This window comes from Peromyscus californicus, unplaced genomic scaffold (genome assembly GCF_007827085.1).
Source record: "Peromyscus californicus insignis strain IS unplaced genomic scaffold, ASM782708v3 Scaffold_10__1_contigs__length_136768540, whole genome shotgun sequence".
Taxonomy (NCBI): domain Eukaryota; kingdom Metazoa; phylum Chordata; class Mammalia; order Rodentia; family Cricetidae; genus Peromyscus; species Peromyscus californicus.
Window position 1 is genome coordinate 55084816 of NW_026294391.1, and position 16278 is coordinate 55101093.

Sequence of the window (16278 nt, forward strand, 5' to 3'; positions counted from 1 at the left end):
CCTACATCTAATCTGCAGCACTGCAGAAGGGTATAGTGACCCACACCTGTTAGCACTCAGGAGCTGGAGAAAGAAGAGTCAGAAGTTTGAGACCATCCCCACTTACATAAGGAGTTTGAGGCCAGCCTGAATAAGCCATCCTGTCTCAAAACAAACAAACAAAAAAATTGACATAGAATACCCGGTTAATTTAGTACTTTGGGGAGCTTACATTTTGATGAGAAACAAAAAGTGTCTACTTTAAGAGCTCTTATGCCACCCTCTTCATCCACAGCCTTCCTTTTGTCAACTCAAAGCATCACACAAGACCTGTACTCCCTTAACTGAGAAAAAAGGAGCACTGATAGTCTGAAATAATTTTGGAGGCTGGTGAGGAAATGAAGTTATCAATGGAAGTGGGAAGGGACTTGAGTGGCGAAGTGTGGGAGTCAGGGTGAATGAGAGCAGGAGGATTAGGATGGAGGCCCAGGCTGACTTTGACTTGTATAAAATAGTTTGTTGTTACAATTAGTTTTTGACACTGGTGTCTCTATGGATCCCAGGATGATCTTTTACTCCTGATCTTCCTGCCTCTACCTCTTAATGATATGTTACCGGCTGGCTTGGGCTATCAGGCCCTGCATATGATATTTTCCTGTAATTAAAATAGGAGTTTGTATCAACTAGCCTAAAACATTTCTTAAGACAAGTTGCCAGGTAGCGTGACTGGCCTGAAATTTTCTATATGCACTAGACTGACCTCCAAGTTACAATAATCCTCCTGCCTCTGGGATTACAAGCAAGCACCACAGCCCTGGCAAAGCCTAAATGCTGTTATCACTTCCATGAGTATTTGTTTAAGTACTGAAAACTTACTTAGTTTGAAGAATAATGGTACTAACATTTAAGTAAAATAAATAATAGCCATCCCCCAAAGCTTATTCTGGGGAGTCTGGTTTTCCATATTCTACATATCTCCTCCTTCATTTACTATTTGGGCTCCTTCCTGAACTACCTATCCAAAAATATAAATCAGAGCCTTTTACCCATTTCCTACCCCTCTTGGTCAAATACCTAAAATGGGACAGTATCAACAATGGCTGTCTTGTTTGACCTCATTTAAGCCAGGGGCAGGAGGTGAACCAGAGCAAGCCAGAGTCAAATACACCTTGAATTTAGGAGATGAGGTAGGGGGTCAAAGTTGGTTCGGGCAGGGGCTTTTTTTTTGTCTTTTTGGGTTACAGTAGCTAACTCCCTCCCCACCACCCAACCAGGCACCACTACTGACCAAGGACATTTTTAGTACATGCCCCCAAATAGCTTTGCAACTTCAAAGTTGTAGTGGGATTGGAAAGTTAGGTCAGTGAAGTTCTCTCATTCCACAGGGGATAAAGGAGAAATTTTTGCAGGATCAGTGGGAAGACAGTACAGATGTTTAAGAACTTGAAGAAGATGGAAGCTTGGCTAAGAAGCTCAGGGAACTAGTAGGTCAGGGGCGGCAGTAGAGGGAGCCCCTGGTCAGGAGGCTCAGGTTCTTCAGCTTGAAGTTGAAGGCCTTTTGCTTTTCCCCTAGAAGAGAGTCAGTCCAGTTGTGGGTACACGGAGACTGGCACTTTAGAGCCACTCCCTATGAACTGGCCCTGTCAAACGCTGCTAGTCTCAGCTGCTTTCAGCTGGTCCTGGCTGGGTACGTCTTGGCTCAGCTGTGTTCCTCTAGGATGGACTGGGCGCCAGTTCGGCAGCCGCGCTGGTGGGATAGTCTATGTTCGGCTGGGTGTCGCTAGCTAGGTTCGGCTGAGTTCAGCTGGGTTTGACTGGGCGCCGCTGGGCTCGGCAGCGCTCGGCTGGACTCCGCTCGGTTCGACTGCTTTCGGTTGGGTGCCGCTGTGCTCGGCTATGTTCGGCTGTGCGCCGCTGGGCTCGGCTGTGCTCTCCTAGGTTCGGCTGGGGCTCGAGTGTGTTCGGCTGTGACCTGTTGTGCTCGGATGCGTTCGGCTATGTTCGGCTGTGCGCTGCTGGGCTCGGCTGTTCTCGGCTATGTTCGGCTGTGCACCGCGGGACTCGGCTGTGCTCGGCTGCGTCGGACCATTCGCCACTGTGCTCGGCTGTGTTCGGCTGTGCTCGGCTACCTTCGGCTGTGCGCCCTTGGGCTCGGCTGTGAGCTTCTGAGCTCGAGTGTGGTCGGCTGTGAACTGCTGTGCTCAGATGCGTTCGGGTAGGTTCGGTTGTGCGTTGCTGTGCTCGGCTGTGCTCGACTAGGTTCGGCTGTTCGCCGCTGGGCTCGACTGTGCTCGGCTAAAATCGGGCTCTGGGCTCGTGTTCGGCTGCGTTCGGCTGGACTCCTCTGGGCACCGCTGGGCGCTTCGGGGAGACCAGCCTGCGCTGGTAGAGGACGTGAAAGCCGGAGCGCCACCTAGCGGTACCGGCCCCCCCCCAAACGAGCAACGAGGAGCTCGGCTTCGAGCCCAGAGGCTGCCGGACCACAGGGGCGGGCCCCCGCTCTGCGGCAGCCAACCTCAGGCGCCTGCGGTGACGCCTTCTCCACGCGACAGCGCGCTGCCCAGCCTTGTTCTCCACGTCTCCGGTTTCGCAAAGGCGCATGGGAACGACCAGGACGAAGGTGTGTCAAGATGGCGGAAGCCGAGGAAGCTCCTGGAGAGCACGAGACAGCGACGCCTAGGCCTTTGGTGAGCTAGGGTACTGTGACAGGAGGGACCCAGAGTGAGGCAGAACTCCCCGAATGGAAGTCGGGGACGGATTGTAGCTTGAGCGAGCTAGAGCTCCCTGGCCCTGCAGGCCTTTGCTGCTGCAATCACACAGCACCTGCTCTTGCAGTTAATTGCCGTTCCCCTCCTTCCGCGATCCTTCTACGCCTGTTCGTGAAATCTCTCATGCCCTTCCACACTAGGGATTCCTTGTCCTCTACATTTTGTTCAATGCTGAGCTTTGAGTGCTTTCTGAAGTATCTTTCCTATCACTGTCATTTTATCAAGACGTGTCACCAGCCGTTGTGAAGTACTCCAGAAGTAATGAGAAACTGCTTCCCACAGGACGTTGTCATTTTATTGCTTGTAACTTGAATCTTCACGTGTCAGTGACCCTCGTAGGCTAATTATTATTTCCAGGTCATTGTCATCCTCTTCGGGACACTTAGAGTCAAAGCCACAGCGCATACTATTTAAGAACACAGGCTTTACAGTTAAACTTACGTGGGCTAGAGTCCATTCACACTGAAGCTTGTGTGAGGTTAGGCAATTCATTTCAATAGAGGGTGTTTATCTCTTGAACTAAAGAAAGTATCTGCCTTTAAGAGTTTTCAGGAAGATAAAATGGCATAACTTACATGAAGTGCCTAATACAATCAAGGCCATGAAGGGAGGACTGACTATAAGGAAGTCAGTGTTATGCCCTGATGTTCTTCCTCCCAGCAGTATTTGCTTATATAGTGTTTGCTCAATAAATGATTCCTTTTTTTTTTTTTAATTGGCAGCTTAACAGTAGAGAATTGAAGTGAGAGGCAAGTGAACTTGGTTCTGGTTCTGACTCTACTCCTTAGTGGCTTCATTTGTTCATCTCTTCATTCAGCAAGTATTTATTGAGCATCTGCTGTGTTCCAGACAGTATTTCAGGCACCAGGAATGAAACTGTTCAAGTGTACTGGGTCTGGGGGTGTAGCTAAGTGGTAGAGTGCTTGTTTTGCATGTGCAAGGCTCTATGGGTCCAATCCCCAGTGCTGAAGGGACAAAGTAATTGGGTCATCTTATGGATCAGGTGTGACCTTGAGTAAAAGCACTCTAAACCCTAGTTTACTCATTTGGAAAATGATGAAACTCATCACAGAATAGTGACAAGTACATAAACTAATGTAAACATTTTTACTGTGACAAAGTTACAGGCAACCTACCTGTTTTTAGTTTCTCTTTCCTCCAGACTGCTCCCCTACCTGTGAAGCCTATTATGTATATATGTATGTATGTATGTATGTACGTACATAAGTACGTATGAACAGGGTCTTAACTGTGTTGACCCAGATGGCCTGGAACTTATGCTTTAAAAAACTAAATATTTGAGGGCAAGTGTCTAGTATGTACTTTCAGTATTTTTTCATTATATTTCATCACCTTTAATTAAAAGGAGTGTTTGAGAATTAACTGTATTACTTAATGTCTGTTGAGCTAACATTTACTTTTAACTACTATTCAAAACCCAAATGAAATATATAGTCCCAACTCTAGAAAATGGTGATGTATTTGAGATACTTTGCAGTCTGTTATAAGCTTAATTTTCTTCCTCCCATCTTTTCTCAGTTCGCAGGCCTTTCTGATATATCAATTTCACAAGACATCCCAATAGAAGGAGAGATTACTATTCCTGTGAGAGCTCGTGCTCGAGAACTTGACAACTCCACATTAAATGAATCTGTTCGCCATACCATCGTAAGTTAGACTAGTTGAGAAACTCCTTCAGTGTTATGGGAGTAAATACTACTAATATTTTGAAATAGTTTTGTTTGGCTCTTTGATTTTTTAAGGTAATTGATCTATTGAAATTTAAGGTTCTCTCTTTGAGAGTGAGTTGTTTCAGTCTTTTTAGCAAATGGAGGGAACTTCTTGGTAACTTTAATCATTACAGTACATCAAGTTATTTTTGTCTTTCAGATGCGTGATCTAAAAGCTGTGGGGAAGAAATTTATGCACGTTTTATATCCAAGGAAAAGTAACGCTTTGTTAAGAGATTGTAAGTATATGAGGTTTTTGAGGACTTGCTTCATATCATTGGTACCTTATCAGTACTGCTTTATAAAGCAAAGGCAAATGTAATAAATCTGATGTTGTTTTACAGAAAGAAACAGTTATATAAATGAAAGGCTTGGCTCATTGTATTCAGTTCATCAGTAAATATGAACCTCAAAAATGCTCACAGCTGAGCATGGTAACGTAATTTGGCAGTAGTTGGGAATTTGAGGTGATTCTCACTCAAGTCCTTTGATGAGCTTCAGATTCCCTCTGGGCCCTGAAGTCACGGACAGAAGTTTTGCTTTGGAGATTTTGTACATTTAGGGGACAGATTGTCCATAGCTCTTAATGTGCTGGAGTAGGGATTAGGAATGAAGAAAGGGTACTTTGTGACTCATGAAGGGAACAAACCTTAAAGGGTACGGTGAAAACAGGCATGGGGACAGAAAGGTCGGGAAAGCTTAGCTAAAACTTACTGCTTCGATTCTAAGAGTGAGAGGTAAGTATTAGGATAAAGGTAGGAAATATGGCACATTTGTTTCTTAGCAGCCTGTCTTTTCTTTCTTGTAGGGGATTTGTGGGGCCCATTAATACTCTGCGTGACACTTGCCTTGTAAGTATTTACATTTCCTTCCTCATTTGAACTAGACTTTTTTGATGGAGTTCTAGAATTAAGGAAAAATTTTACTAGGCCTTTAGGACCTCTTAAAAAAGACAGGGTTGTACCATGTAGCTCACACTATCCCAGAACTTTCTGTGTAGCTCAGGCTTGTCTCAAATTTGTGTTTCCCCTGCCTCTGCCTCTTGAGTGCTATTGTTACGAGTATGCACCACCACACTATAATTTTTAGAATTTCAATTTATCATGTATTCATTTAGATCATAATGCAGTATTACTTTCTTGTACTTCTAGTAATTATATGAAGGGAACCAGTTCAGTGCCTTGAAAGGATATATGTTAAAAGCTCTTGAAAAACTATGTATGTATTTTCATTAGTTTTAAAAGATTAACCTTCGAGCTTAGGTAGTTTCACTTCACTTATTTACAGAGAAAACTGTAGTCCTAAGATGAAATTGAGTGGCATGTCTAGTGAGAGAACCAGGATCAGTGTCTGAGTCACCTGCCTCCCAGATTAGTTAATATTCTTTTCACCCTACCATGCTCAAGTGATAGGGGTTCCAGACAACAAAGAGTGCCAGCATACTCTTTGCACCTGATGGTCAGGATTTGGAATGGAATACACATAGCCATACAATACAAAATCCTCCTCCTATTGGCAGTTAGCATAACCAGACAAGACTTAATAGTGGGGTTGGGGATTTAGCTCAGTGGTAGAGCGCTTACCTAGCAAGCACAAGGCCCTAGGTTTGGTCCTCAGCTCCGGAAAAAAAAAAAAAAGACTTAATATATAAATTCTCTATCCTATGTAATAAGAAGTTATGAGCTTGTTTTATTTTAATTATTCTTCAGGGAAAACATACCAAGAGTTCTAAGTCCAGGATTCAAAACATTTTACATCTATTAAATTCTTAGACACAGAATATTTAGGTGATAGTTCAATATTTACTCAGTTCCAAAGCAAAGTCCTTTAGTAATGATATTTATATTCTGATTTTTAAAAATCAGCAACTAAATAAGTTTAAAAACTGTTTCTATTACTGAGCGTGTGGGCTAAAACCTTAAGGTAAGAATTGCAAATTCATAGCTGAACATGGTGCCTGTAATCCTGGCGCTCAAGAAGCTGAGGCAGGAAGATAACAAAGCCCAGCCTAGGCCACACAAGCAGACCTTGTTTAAAAAACAAGCAAGCAAACGAACACTGAGATTTGCTAACAAAAGTAGAAAGTAGAAAAGTAATCCAAACACACAGAGTACTGATCTGGTGACTGGGAGGCCCTTATTGCTATGGGAGCTACACCCGATACTATGTTGGAATCTCAGAGGCCCAGTATGAAAAAAAAATCTCACTTGGCACATGAACCCATAAATACAGATTCCTTTTTGTTTTGTTTTGGGAATGTAACCCAGGGCCTTGTGCATGCTAGGTAGATACTTTCTCTATCACTGAGCTAATCCTTACTAGAAAGGTACATTCTTTTAACTCAAGAGCATTCTGCCTCCATCTCCTTAGTTGGGATTGTGATGCACATCACCCATCTTCAGAAATACATAGTCTTAAGTGCAGCATCCCAACTTAAAAATACTGACAAATTAAATTTAAAGCTATTTTATATGTTATGTGAACAACAGCAACAAAATATCTCATGTTTGTGAGCAATGTTTGGCTCTTAATTCAATAACTTATGCTTGAACAGAGAGGCTTTTAGTAAGCTAGTTAAACATTCCAGAAAGTTCAAAGCACAGCACTCTTTATAGTCCTTAGGCATTTTGGATTTTAAATAAAACCTTGCCAGATTTTATTGGTATTTTCCTTACAGTACAAAGTACACATTACAGATGTTCAGATGAGGTAAGCCATAGCAATCTGGCAAGAATGCATGTTTTTGTTGCTTTGTATAAAAGGTTATGTAGTTTTCATGTTGTTTTTAGGATGCTACAGAAGAGTTCTGTGGATGGGGAAAAAGATGGAGGACCGCAGTTTGCTGAAGTTTTCGTTGTTGTCTGGTTTGGAGCAGTCACTATCACACTCAATTCCAAACTTCTTGGTGGAAACATGTGAGTATCATTATATGCACCTTTTTCCTCTTTGCTAGGTAGCACATCGTAGATTTTGGGAGAACAGTGCTATTTGGATATTTTTTTAAAGAAAATTTGACTTAAGTAGCAAATAAAAGTTTCCTTAATCCCATTAGAATAGAGCAACAACTCAATTGAAATAAATTTTGGAGTTCAGTGATGAGCTTCAGATTTTCTCTCTAAACCTTGAAGTTAGAAACAAATTTACTTTAAGAAGATACATACATTTGGGGGGAACCTATGGTAAAACACATTCTCAAATTGGTCTCTAACTAGAATAGATTAATAACCACAATAGAGAATCAATGGGAGATCTCTGAGAATTAGAGTAGATCATTTGATATTAGAAAATTGAATATTAAGGGGCCTAAGAGGAGAACAGGGAGAGTATAGAGAAAGTGAAAGTATATGATACAGGGGGCTAGTCTCATGAAATTACCATCAACATAAAGGTGTAGATAGATAGGATAGCAGGAAGGAGGCAATAGTCCATTGAATCTATGAGCCATCTGTACAATAAGATGTGTCCTGTACCACTCAGTGATACTTACGATCTGTGGATGTGTGTTGTTTGTAGTTCTTTCTTTCAGAGCCTGTGCGTGCTGGGATACTGCATACTTCCTTTGACTGTTGCAATGCTAGTTTGCCGTCTGGTGCTTTTGGCAGGACAGGGACCAATAAACTTCATGATTCGGCTTTTTGTGGTGGTGGTGATGTTCGCCTGGTCTGTGGCTGGTGAGTATATACTTATATCTATAGTACCAGAGTAGATAAAAACATGGGTTAAAGATGAAGAGCCGATTATGAACAATGGAGTTCTGCTGTCAAATAAATGTAGCAGCCATAGAACCTGCTGTTCTAAGTAAGTATTGAAGGTGTCCATGTTATGTGAGCTGGACATCTGAACTTAGAAGATGTAGAAAATCACTGGGCATGGTGGTGTGCACTTATAATCCCAGCTACTTTAAAGATTGAGGCAAGAAGATTGCAAGTTCAAGGCCAGACTAGACAGTTAGCAATACCCTGTCTCAGAATAAAACTTTTAAAATGAGATTGGGAATATAGTAGTAGTTATGGTAGAGTGCTTACGTAGCATTTATGGGCCCTGGTTCAAGCCTCTGTACCACAGAACAGAGCAAAAAGCTGTACATAACCACATTTTTTGAGACAGGATCTCTCTATGTCACTCAGGCTGGCCTTGAACTCACAATCCTCCTGCCTGTGCCTCCCAAATTGTTGGGATTACAGACCTGCACTCTGCCTAACCTATAGGGGTTATTCTTGATAAGAAGATGAGTAGGCTTTTCTTGGATGGACAGAATAGCACTTTAAAGATAGCTGATAACTTGTAGGCCTGTATTCCCAGCACTTGAGAGGTAACAGCAAGAGGATTATGAGTTCAAAGTCAACTTCAACTACATAGTATGTTCAAGGCAAACCTGGGTTATATAAGACCTTGTTTGGAAAAAAAAAAATGACAAAAGCAACAGTAACAAAACAGGACCCTCCCCCCCAAATTAATTCACAAAATGAAGGAAGTAATATGAGATCATTTAGTATAGGAGCAAATAACCATACACATATTTAAACCTGCCATAAGCATAGTTCAATAACTTTCCACAAAAGGCCAAGAAATCTGCTTAAGAAGGATTTCTATCTAAAATAGTCAAAAACTTTTGAAGCTTTAGTATTTGAAAGATGCTGCCCTGGGCTATTGGGAGATGACAGATGTGTGAACTCTGCTTGTGTGTGTTGATGTTTAGGGCCTTGTCCATGCTAAGCAAGTGCTCTGCCACTCAGCCATACATTCCTGCCCCTTAACTGAACTTGAGGTATTATTCTCTCAGGAGCCACAGATAAAACTGAGCTTTTAGTGTACTTCCGTGTTCCAGATTATGCCAGTCACATTGGAGGCTGATAACTATTAGTAGTTCTGGTACCATGATTATATAAAATACTCCTTTTTCTTTTCTTTAGCATCAACAGCTTTTCTTGCTGACAGCCAGCCTCCAAACCGCAAAGCTCTCGCTGTGTATCCCGTCTTTTTATTCTACTTCGTGATCAGTTGGATGATACTCACGTTCACTCCATAGTAAATCTGGATACAGACTGTCAAAACCAGTGAATTGAAGGCTCACCTGAACGGTTGACCAACAACAGCCTCCCCACTCTCTTGTTCAATTCTTGAGATATTAAAAGGGAGCCACATAGCACTGTTGTCATTTATGTAAGGAACTGATATTTGCAAGGCTGTCCTTTTCCTCTTAATGTTATTTCTTTCAAATACATGTGCATACAATGCCTCCCTACGGCATGATGAAGTTACTGTGGTCCATTAGGGTGACAGCCAGAGACTCGAGGAGCGAGTGGGTCCACTCTACAAATTAAAAAGCGTTGGTGACTATCTGCAGCTTGGAGAATATTTGTTCAGGTGCAGCTCTTAAACACATTGCCTTATGACTATTAGAATATGCCTCTTTTCATAAGTAGTAATAGTCTGTATCCATTTTCTTTTTCTTTTCTCTCCCAAACTTGAGAAAGGAAAGACAGGTTATGAACAAGGTTTATAGACATGGGAGGAGAAAACATGCATTAATTTTCACATTTTGATCAGAGGTAGTGCTATACTTGGTTTGTTTGCTTGTTTGTTTTTAAGCAAATGACATCTAATACAAAATTATTTTTGTATAGTTACTTTTCTGTCATGTGTAACAGTACCTCGGCTAGCACTCTAGTTTTTAATCTTTCTCCTACATCCTGAATATACAATACTAGCAGTCAAACATGCAACTTTCCTTTGACTGAAGTTCTCGGTAGTCCAATGTTTGAGCTTTTCTAAGTAGCAAAGAAGACAGAAATCTAGGTTTATTGTTTATAATGCATATTGTCATGTGAGCACCTTTTAAGGTATAGGTTACATATTACATAGTTAAAAGGACGTATTCATTATTTTGTGTGGTCCAGCCTCAGACTAGCAAGGAAGGCTACATCAGAAATGTGCATTTAACCAAATAGACACAGAATTTAATGTTCCGAAGCCTAGGTAACAGAAGGTCGTTTATGTAACATGACAAAGGGTAAGTTGAGTTTACAGCTGCTGCCCTTCCTGTAGTGGGCTCAGCAGTTTTTTCTTTTTATATATATAGAGAGTTTTGTTTTATTTGTTTGTTTTTGGCTGGGGAATAGCAATTTATTTTGTGTTTTAGACTTTATTTGTACACCAAATTAGCTCCCCTTTAGATATGTACATTTTGCACATGTGCACCTGCCTGTACTCTCAGATACTTATGCACACAAGTGTGAAGGCTTTTCAGGGACCAGAACACGTGAGACAGGCTGATTCTCAGCTAAAGAGGACTGCTGTAAGATGGTAAGAACTGTTGCCTTCTATGTTTCAGTTGAAGAACTAATAGACAATGATTAGGAGTCAGAGAACATTCATTGTAAATATGCAGTTACTTACAGAGATAGGAATTTCTTATTCTGTGTTTTTTCTTTATCGTAGAATTTAAATATTTATTGATTTTTGTATTTAAAGACTACCTTCATATAAATATATGATTCTAAAAACGTAATTTTTCCCATTCTCAGAGTAACCAAATGAGCAACACTAGGCCAAATGGGTTCATGGGATGAGTTACAAAGCATTACTGAATTTGTCCTCTCTGTCTAGGCTTTTCTAAAGGTTTGGGGGTATTTTTTGAATTCATTGTAATTTATCTTTTAAATTATAAACCCCATGAAGATAAATATAGTGTTTCACTCTTGAGTTAGTAAAGGAAAGATTTGAAACTGACCCTGATTTTTTAGATTTGTCATAAGTTGTCTCTTTCCACTCAAATATCTTTCCTAAGTTGTTGTTTTGTAGTCTTCCCAAGTAATTACGATAATGAAGAAGGAACCATATTTCTCAAAGGAGATTTAGTCTTTACTGGATTTTACTCAGGTGAAACATTTACTCTGAAATTCCTAAGGCCACAATTTCCGGGGATTTGGAGGGTTAAACACATTGGATATAAGGCAGCTTGATCCTGTGTTAATCTGTTGCTCTTGGGTGAATTAACGAATAGTATTATGTAGTTGGAATGTAGGACTGGGAGTGTAGTTCAGTGGTAGAGCATTTGCCAGGCATGCATAGTACTCTTGGTTCAATCCTTGGCATTGCCAAGAAAAAAAAAGTGGATAAACTGGAGGATTAATTACTTGTTTCTAGAATTGAATAATCAAAGGGTATAATTATTTTTAATATGTGCAAAAAGTCTGTTGCTTTCTGTGACATGTGAAGTCCTGAGTCTGGAAGTTGTAATATAGCTTTTCCTGGTTTGCTGCAATTGTGGTTGATTCTAGAAATGAAGACTGGAAGGGCAGAAGCCTTGAGCAGAGAAACTCCTTCCTGTTCTAGGTTGGTGACATTTCATGCTTCTGGTGAATTTCAGGCTTTTTGAGTATCCGTGCAGAATATGCATGGGTATCAGCCAGCTTGGATGATCACCTGCTGCTTTTACATCTGAGATCATGACACTTAAAGGTGAAGACTTGATTTAATTGGTGTTCAGATTACAAAACTCTATTAATGACAACATATTTGAATGTTCTGAATGGTTCGTGAAAGTCACCATCAAATACTAAGGATTTTTGTGTATGTGTGTTTTGTTTGGATTTTGGCCTCAAAGTTATATAAGTTGAATTTGATCTTTTCAATGTGTTGTGGGATCTTTCTTTTTTTGGGCAAAATTGCATAGCATGACACTGGTAATCATTTCACTGTTGACTATCTTTTATAAATAGTACCCCCAAAAATGTGATTAGAAGGCTAATAAGCCTGTACTTGGAGATATATAATCTCTTGACTTACTGCATTTGAGATGCCTGCTTATTCCTGAAGATGAAAATGAAAATTTGTTAGTTGCTATTTTTGGTTACCGTCAAGTCATCCATTGCATGCTGATGTTTTAGTCTAGTTTGAGCACTGAAATGATCCTTAACTAGACTGTCAGTTTCTGAGACAGTTGGATGGATGTAAATGTATAAATGTGGATGGATCCATGTATGTAAATTAGAGATCCTTCGCTAGATTCTGTGTGCTTTTGTTATGAATATAGAACTGACAGGGGTAATAATTTTGTGATTATTAATAGTAACATTTATTGGGCACTTACTGTATACCAATTTACTATTCTACTTTTAAAGTAATTTTTGTAATAGCTTTATTAAAGTACACTTTACCATGAAATCCATTTTTTCAGAGTGTACAATTCAGCAGTCTTACTAGATTTAGAGTTCCACAGCAGTCACTGATATCTAATTTGAGAATGTTTGTCTTTATCACTGCAGAGAAACCAGTCATTCCTGTTCTCTAGTCACTACTGGTCTACTTTCTGTCTAATCATCTGGCCAGGCACTGTTTGTAGTGCTTGCTGTATTTCCTCTCCTCCTCAACATAAAGTGCTCTAATTTTCATTTTAAAGTAGAAAATCGAGGCACAGAAATGGAAGTAATTGACCAAGGTCATGCAGGAAGTGAATTTATGGTACAAACACATTAGATGAGATGCAGTTTGCATTTCACTGTTAGGCACATGAAATGAACACATTCCTTCCCAGGGTGTGTCTCCTGTTACTAACCTTTGCACCCTAGAACTAACTGGAGGTGGATACTATTGTTCTTTTTTCAGAGGAACCGAACTCTGGCATCTGAGCACACAAAGCACGCAGACTTAGAAAGACATAGGTTTGATGCCCTTAAACCCTCTTTTTTCCTTTTCTTTTCCTTTTCACACAGTCTATTTTTCTCCAAGTTTGAAGAATCAAATTACTATAAAATTTCCCATTTCACATATACATAGTCTGTTTTTCTCAAAGTTTGAAGAATCAACTACTTTTACTTTTCCTAAAGGGATGATGATTTATGCCTCAAAATGCAACATCTCTTCAGGTGTTTATAGTATAGGGATGTATCTGGTCATATAGGGTACTGGGTATATTCCTAAGACTTAAGATTGAAGTCATTCGAGCACTGAATGCCTTTCTATTTGGGTAAAAGTGGTGAGAATAAAGACTTTGCCTTAATGAAGCTTGTTCATTTCTGGTCTTGGGTATTCTACTTTAATCCTGATCTTTCCTATGGACAAGAAACCTGTGCAAAGAAACCTGTAAAATGGTTTGTGAATGTTATATGTATCAATAAAAACACTGGAAAGGGGCAATTTATGTCTGCCTTTTTGCTGAAGGTACAAAAATATTTGTACCATATTGATGACAGATGATACATATATTCTAAAGAAACAAATGTAGAATTGTGTGAAACAAGTTTAAAAGGGAAATCACATTTATTGAGCAAATATGGTATGCCAGGCTCCATATTAATTTTTTTTTAATTTTATTTTATAATTTAATTTTACATATCAGCCACAGATTTCCTTGTTCTCCCCCCTCCCGCGCCCGCCCCCCCCCCCCCCGCCGCCTTCGCCCCAGCCCACCCCCCATTCCCATCTCCTCCATTGTATCCCTATTCACACCAGCCTTTTTGTAATCAAATGCAGTGCCAATCCCATAAGCACAACTAGAACATCAAAGAGTAAATGAAGGTATCTTGCAGCAAACAGTAATTGAAAACCCAGGGACTATGAAGGTAGAACTTACTGTGCTGGGAAGTAGAATGCCTTCAGTAGAATATCTGGCTCAAAGTGGCTTCAAAGCAATATACAAGGACATGGAGAGCAATTGGGTTAAGAGAGGGCAGTATGGGTAGAAGGGGGTCCCTGTGTTTATCATTTGGAAGCCTGAGGCCTAGAAGAATGTGCGTTTCTGAGAACAGCTGAGGAGGTGCTGGCTCTGGCTATCAAAGTGATAGTGTTTGCATGAATGCAAATACAAGCCTGCAGGGTAGTAGTCAGATTATGGGTGTCATCACTGCTAAAGGAACATGGTATCTTAGTCTTGATGAGAACAGTTGCTTAAGGACAAGAGTGAAGAACAACTTAGAAGTATAAATAGTAAATGAAGTGGAAGCAATCTGTTATGGATTTTCATGTATTATTATCTAACACTTAACCCCATAAGGGTCAAACCCAGGGCCTTGCACATGCTAGGTAAGTGCTGCACCACTGAGCTATGTCCCTGTCCCTTGTTTTTTTGAGGCACGGTCTCACCACATAACAGGCTAGTATTCTTTGCCTTGGCCTCCTGAGTATTAGGATTACAAAGCATGTACACCACAAGGTTCAACTCATAAGGAGGATGTTTTGATTCAAGCCTTTGCCCATAGTGAAAGGGGAATGTGAAGAGACAGGTAAACAGGCTGAGTGGTGGCAGTGCATACCTTTAATCCCAGCACTCAGCAGGTGGCCATCCTGGTCTACGAAGTGAGTTCAGGACAACAAGGGCTACACAGAGAAACCCTGTCTCAAAAGAGAAAGGTAAACAAATACATTTAAATATCGTGTTGATACTTAAAAGTCAAGAATGAAGGCTGTGGGATCCCACAGTGGAGACAATTTCATTCTCATTGTGAAAGTGACCCATGAGACTGGTTACTCTGCAGTCTTCTCTGGAAAGAAGAAAGTCCTCTCCTAACAATGGAGAGACTGTGGACTGCATTTTTCACATATGTATTCACGGAGCACTTCATATTAGTACAAGACATGTATAAGGAGCAACAGAACACACCCAAGGCCACACAAATACTAGATGACAAAGCTGTTATTTGAACCCAAGCATCTCTAGCTGCAGAGATAGGCTAGAAAATATACTCCTAACTATGTACATCACTGCCTGAAATAAAGTTGGGGTGCTGCTATTAAAGAGGACTGGAGATTGAGTGCAGCAGGTACTCTTCATCACAGTGCTTCATTTTATTTTAAAGATAAATTTTCCTTGGCAGGATGGGAACTGGGGGCAGGCCTCTAAGTCTCAGGAAGTGGCCTGGATGCAGAGATCCATGGTTAGGCCCCGGGTGGAGCTGCAGGATCACTTGGCTCGGGCCTGGGAGGAGGTGACTGAACCTGCCTGGACTGAGTCTACCAGGTTGATCTCAGTCCGCGGGGGAGGCTTTGCCCTGGAGGAGGTGGGAATGGGGGGTGGACTGGGGGGAAGGTGAGGGAGGCCATAGGGGGGAGAACAAGGGAATCCGTGGCTGATATGTGGAACTGAATTGTATTGCAAAATAAAAATTTTAAAAAAAAGGTAAATTTTTTGGGGGTCGCGGGCCTGCCAGGAATTGAACTGAGGTATCCCACATGCTAAGCAAGCACTCAAATGCTGGAGCTGCATTCCCACCTATTGAGGAATATTAGGCATGGTACTTTTATGTTGTATTTGTTTGACTCTGTAAAGCTGTGTTACTCTGCCTGTCTAAAACACCTGATGGTCTAATAAAGAACTAAACAGCCATTAGCAAGGCAAGAGAAAGGAGAGGCAGGACTGGCAGGGAGAGAGAATATATAGAAGGAGAAATCTGGGAAGGAGGAAGAAATAGCCAGAGAAGGAGGAGGACTCCAGGGGTCAGCCACACAGGTACACAGCAAGCCATGGAGTAAGAAGTAAAGAAAGATATATAGAATAGAGAAAGATAAAAGCCCAGAGGCAAAAGACAGGTTAATTTAAAATTAAGAAAAACTGGCAAGAAACAAACCAAGCTAAGGCTGGGCATTCATAATTAAGAATAAGCCTCCATGTGTGATTTATTTGGGAGCTGGGTGGCGAGCCCTACAAAAGAGAAAAAAAAAAACATTTTGGTATGCCAGCGTGGCTCTCAAATTTTCAAAATTCCCCTAGAAAGCTTAAAAAAAATACGGCTCCTTTAAGAGTTTCTGCCAGACAGTTTCTGTCAGACAGTGAGCCCTTGGGCAGCTAGTACATTAAGTAG

At 41.0% G+C, this 16278-nt stretch overlaps 1 protein-coding gene across 1 annotated transcript; it reads left to right on the plus strand.

Moving 5' to 3' along the window:
* The first annotated feature begins 2049 nt into the window (after positions 1–2049).
* Positions 2050–13618, plus strand: Yipf6 (Yip1 domain family member 6). The gene is made up of 7 exons (XM_052733269.1): positions 2050–2666; positions 4287–4415; positions 4638–4716; positions 5286–5328; positions 7267–7392; positions 7991–8148; positions 9391–13618. Exons 1-7 carry the CDS (start codon positions 2610–2612, stop codon positions 9504–9506), a joined length of 708 nt encoding a protein of 235 aa, XP_052589229.1. The 5' UTR covers positions 2050–2609; the 3' UTR covers positions 9507–13618.
* Positions 13619–16278: the final 2660 nt, after the last annotated feature.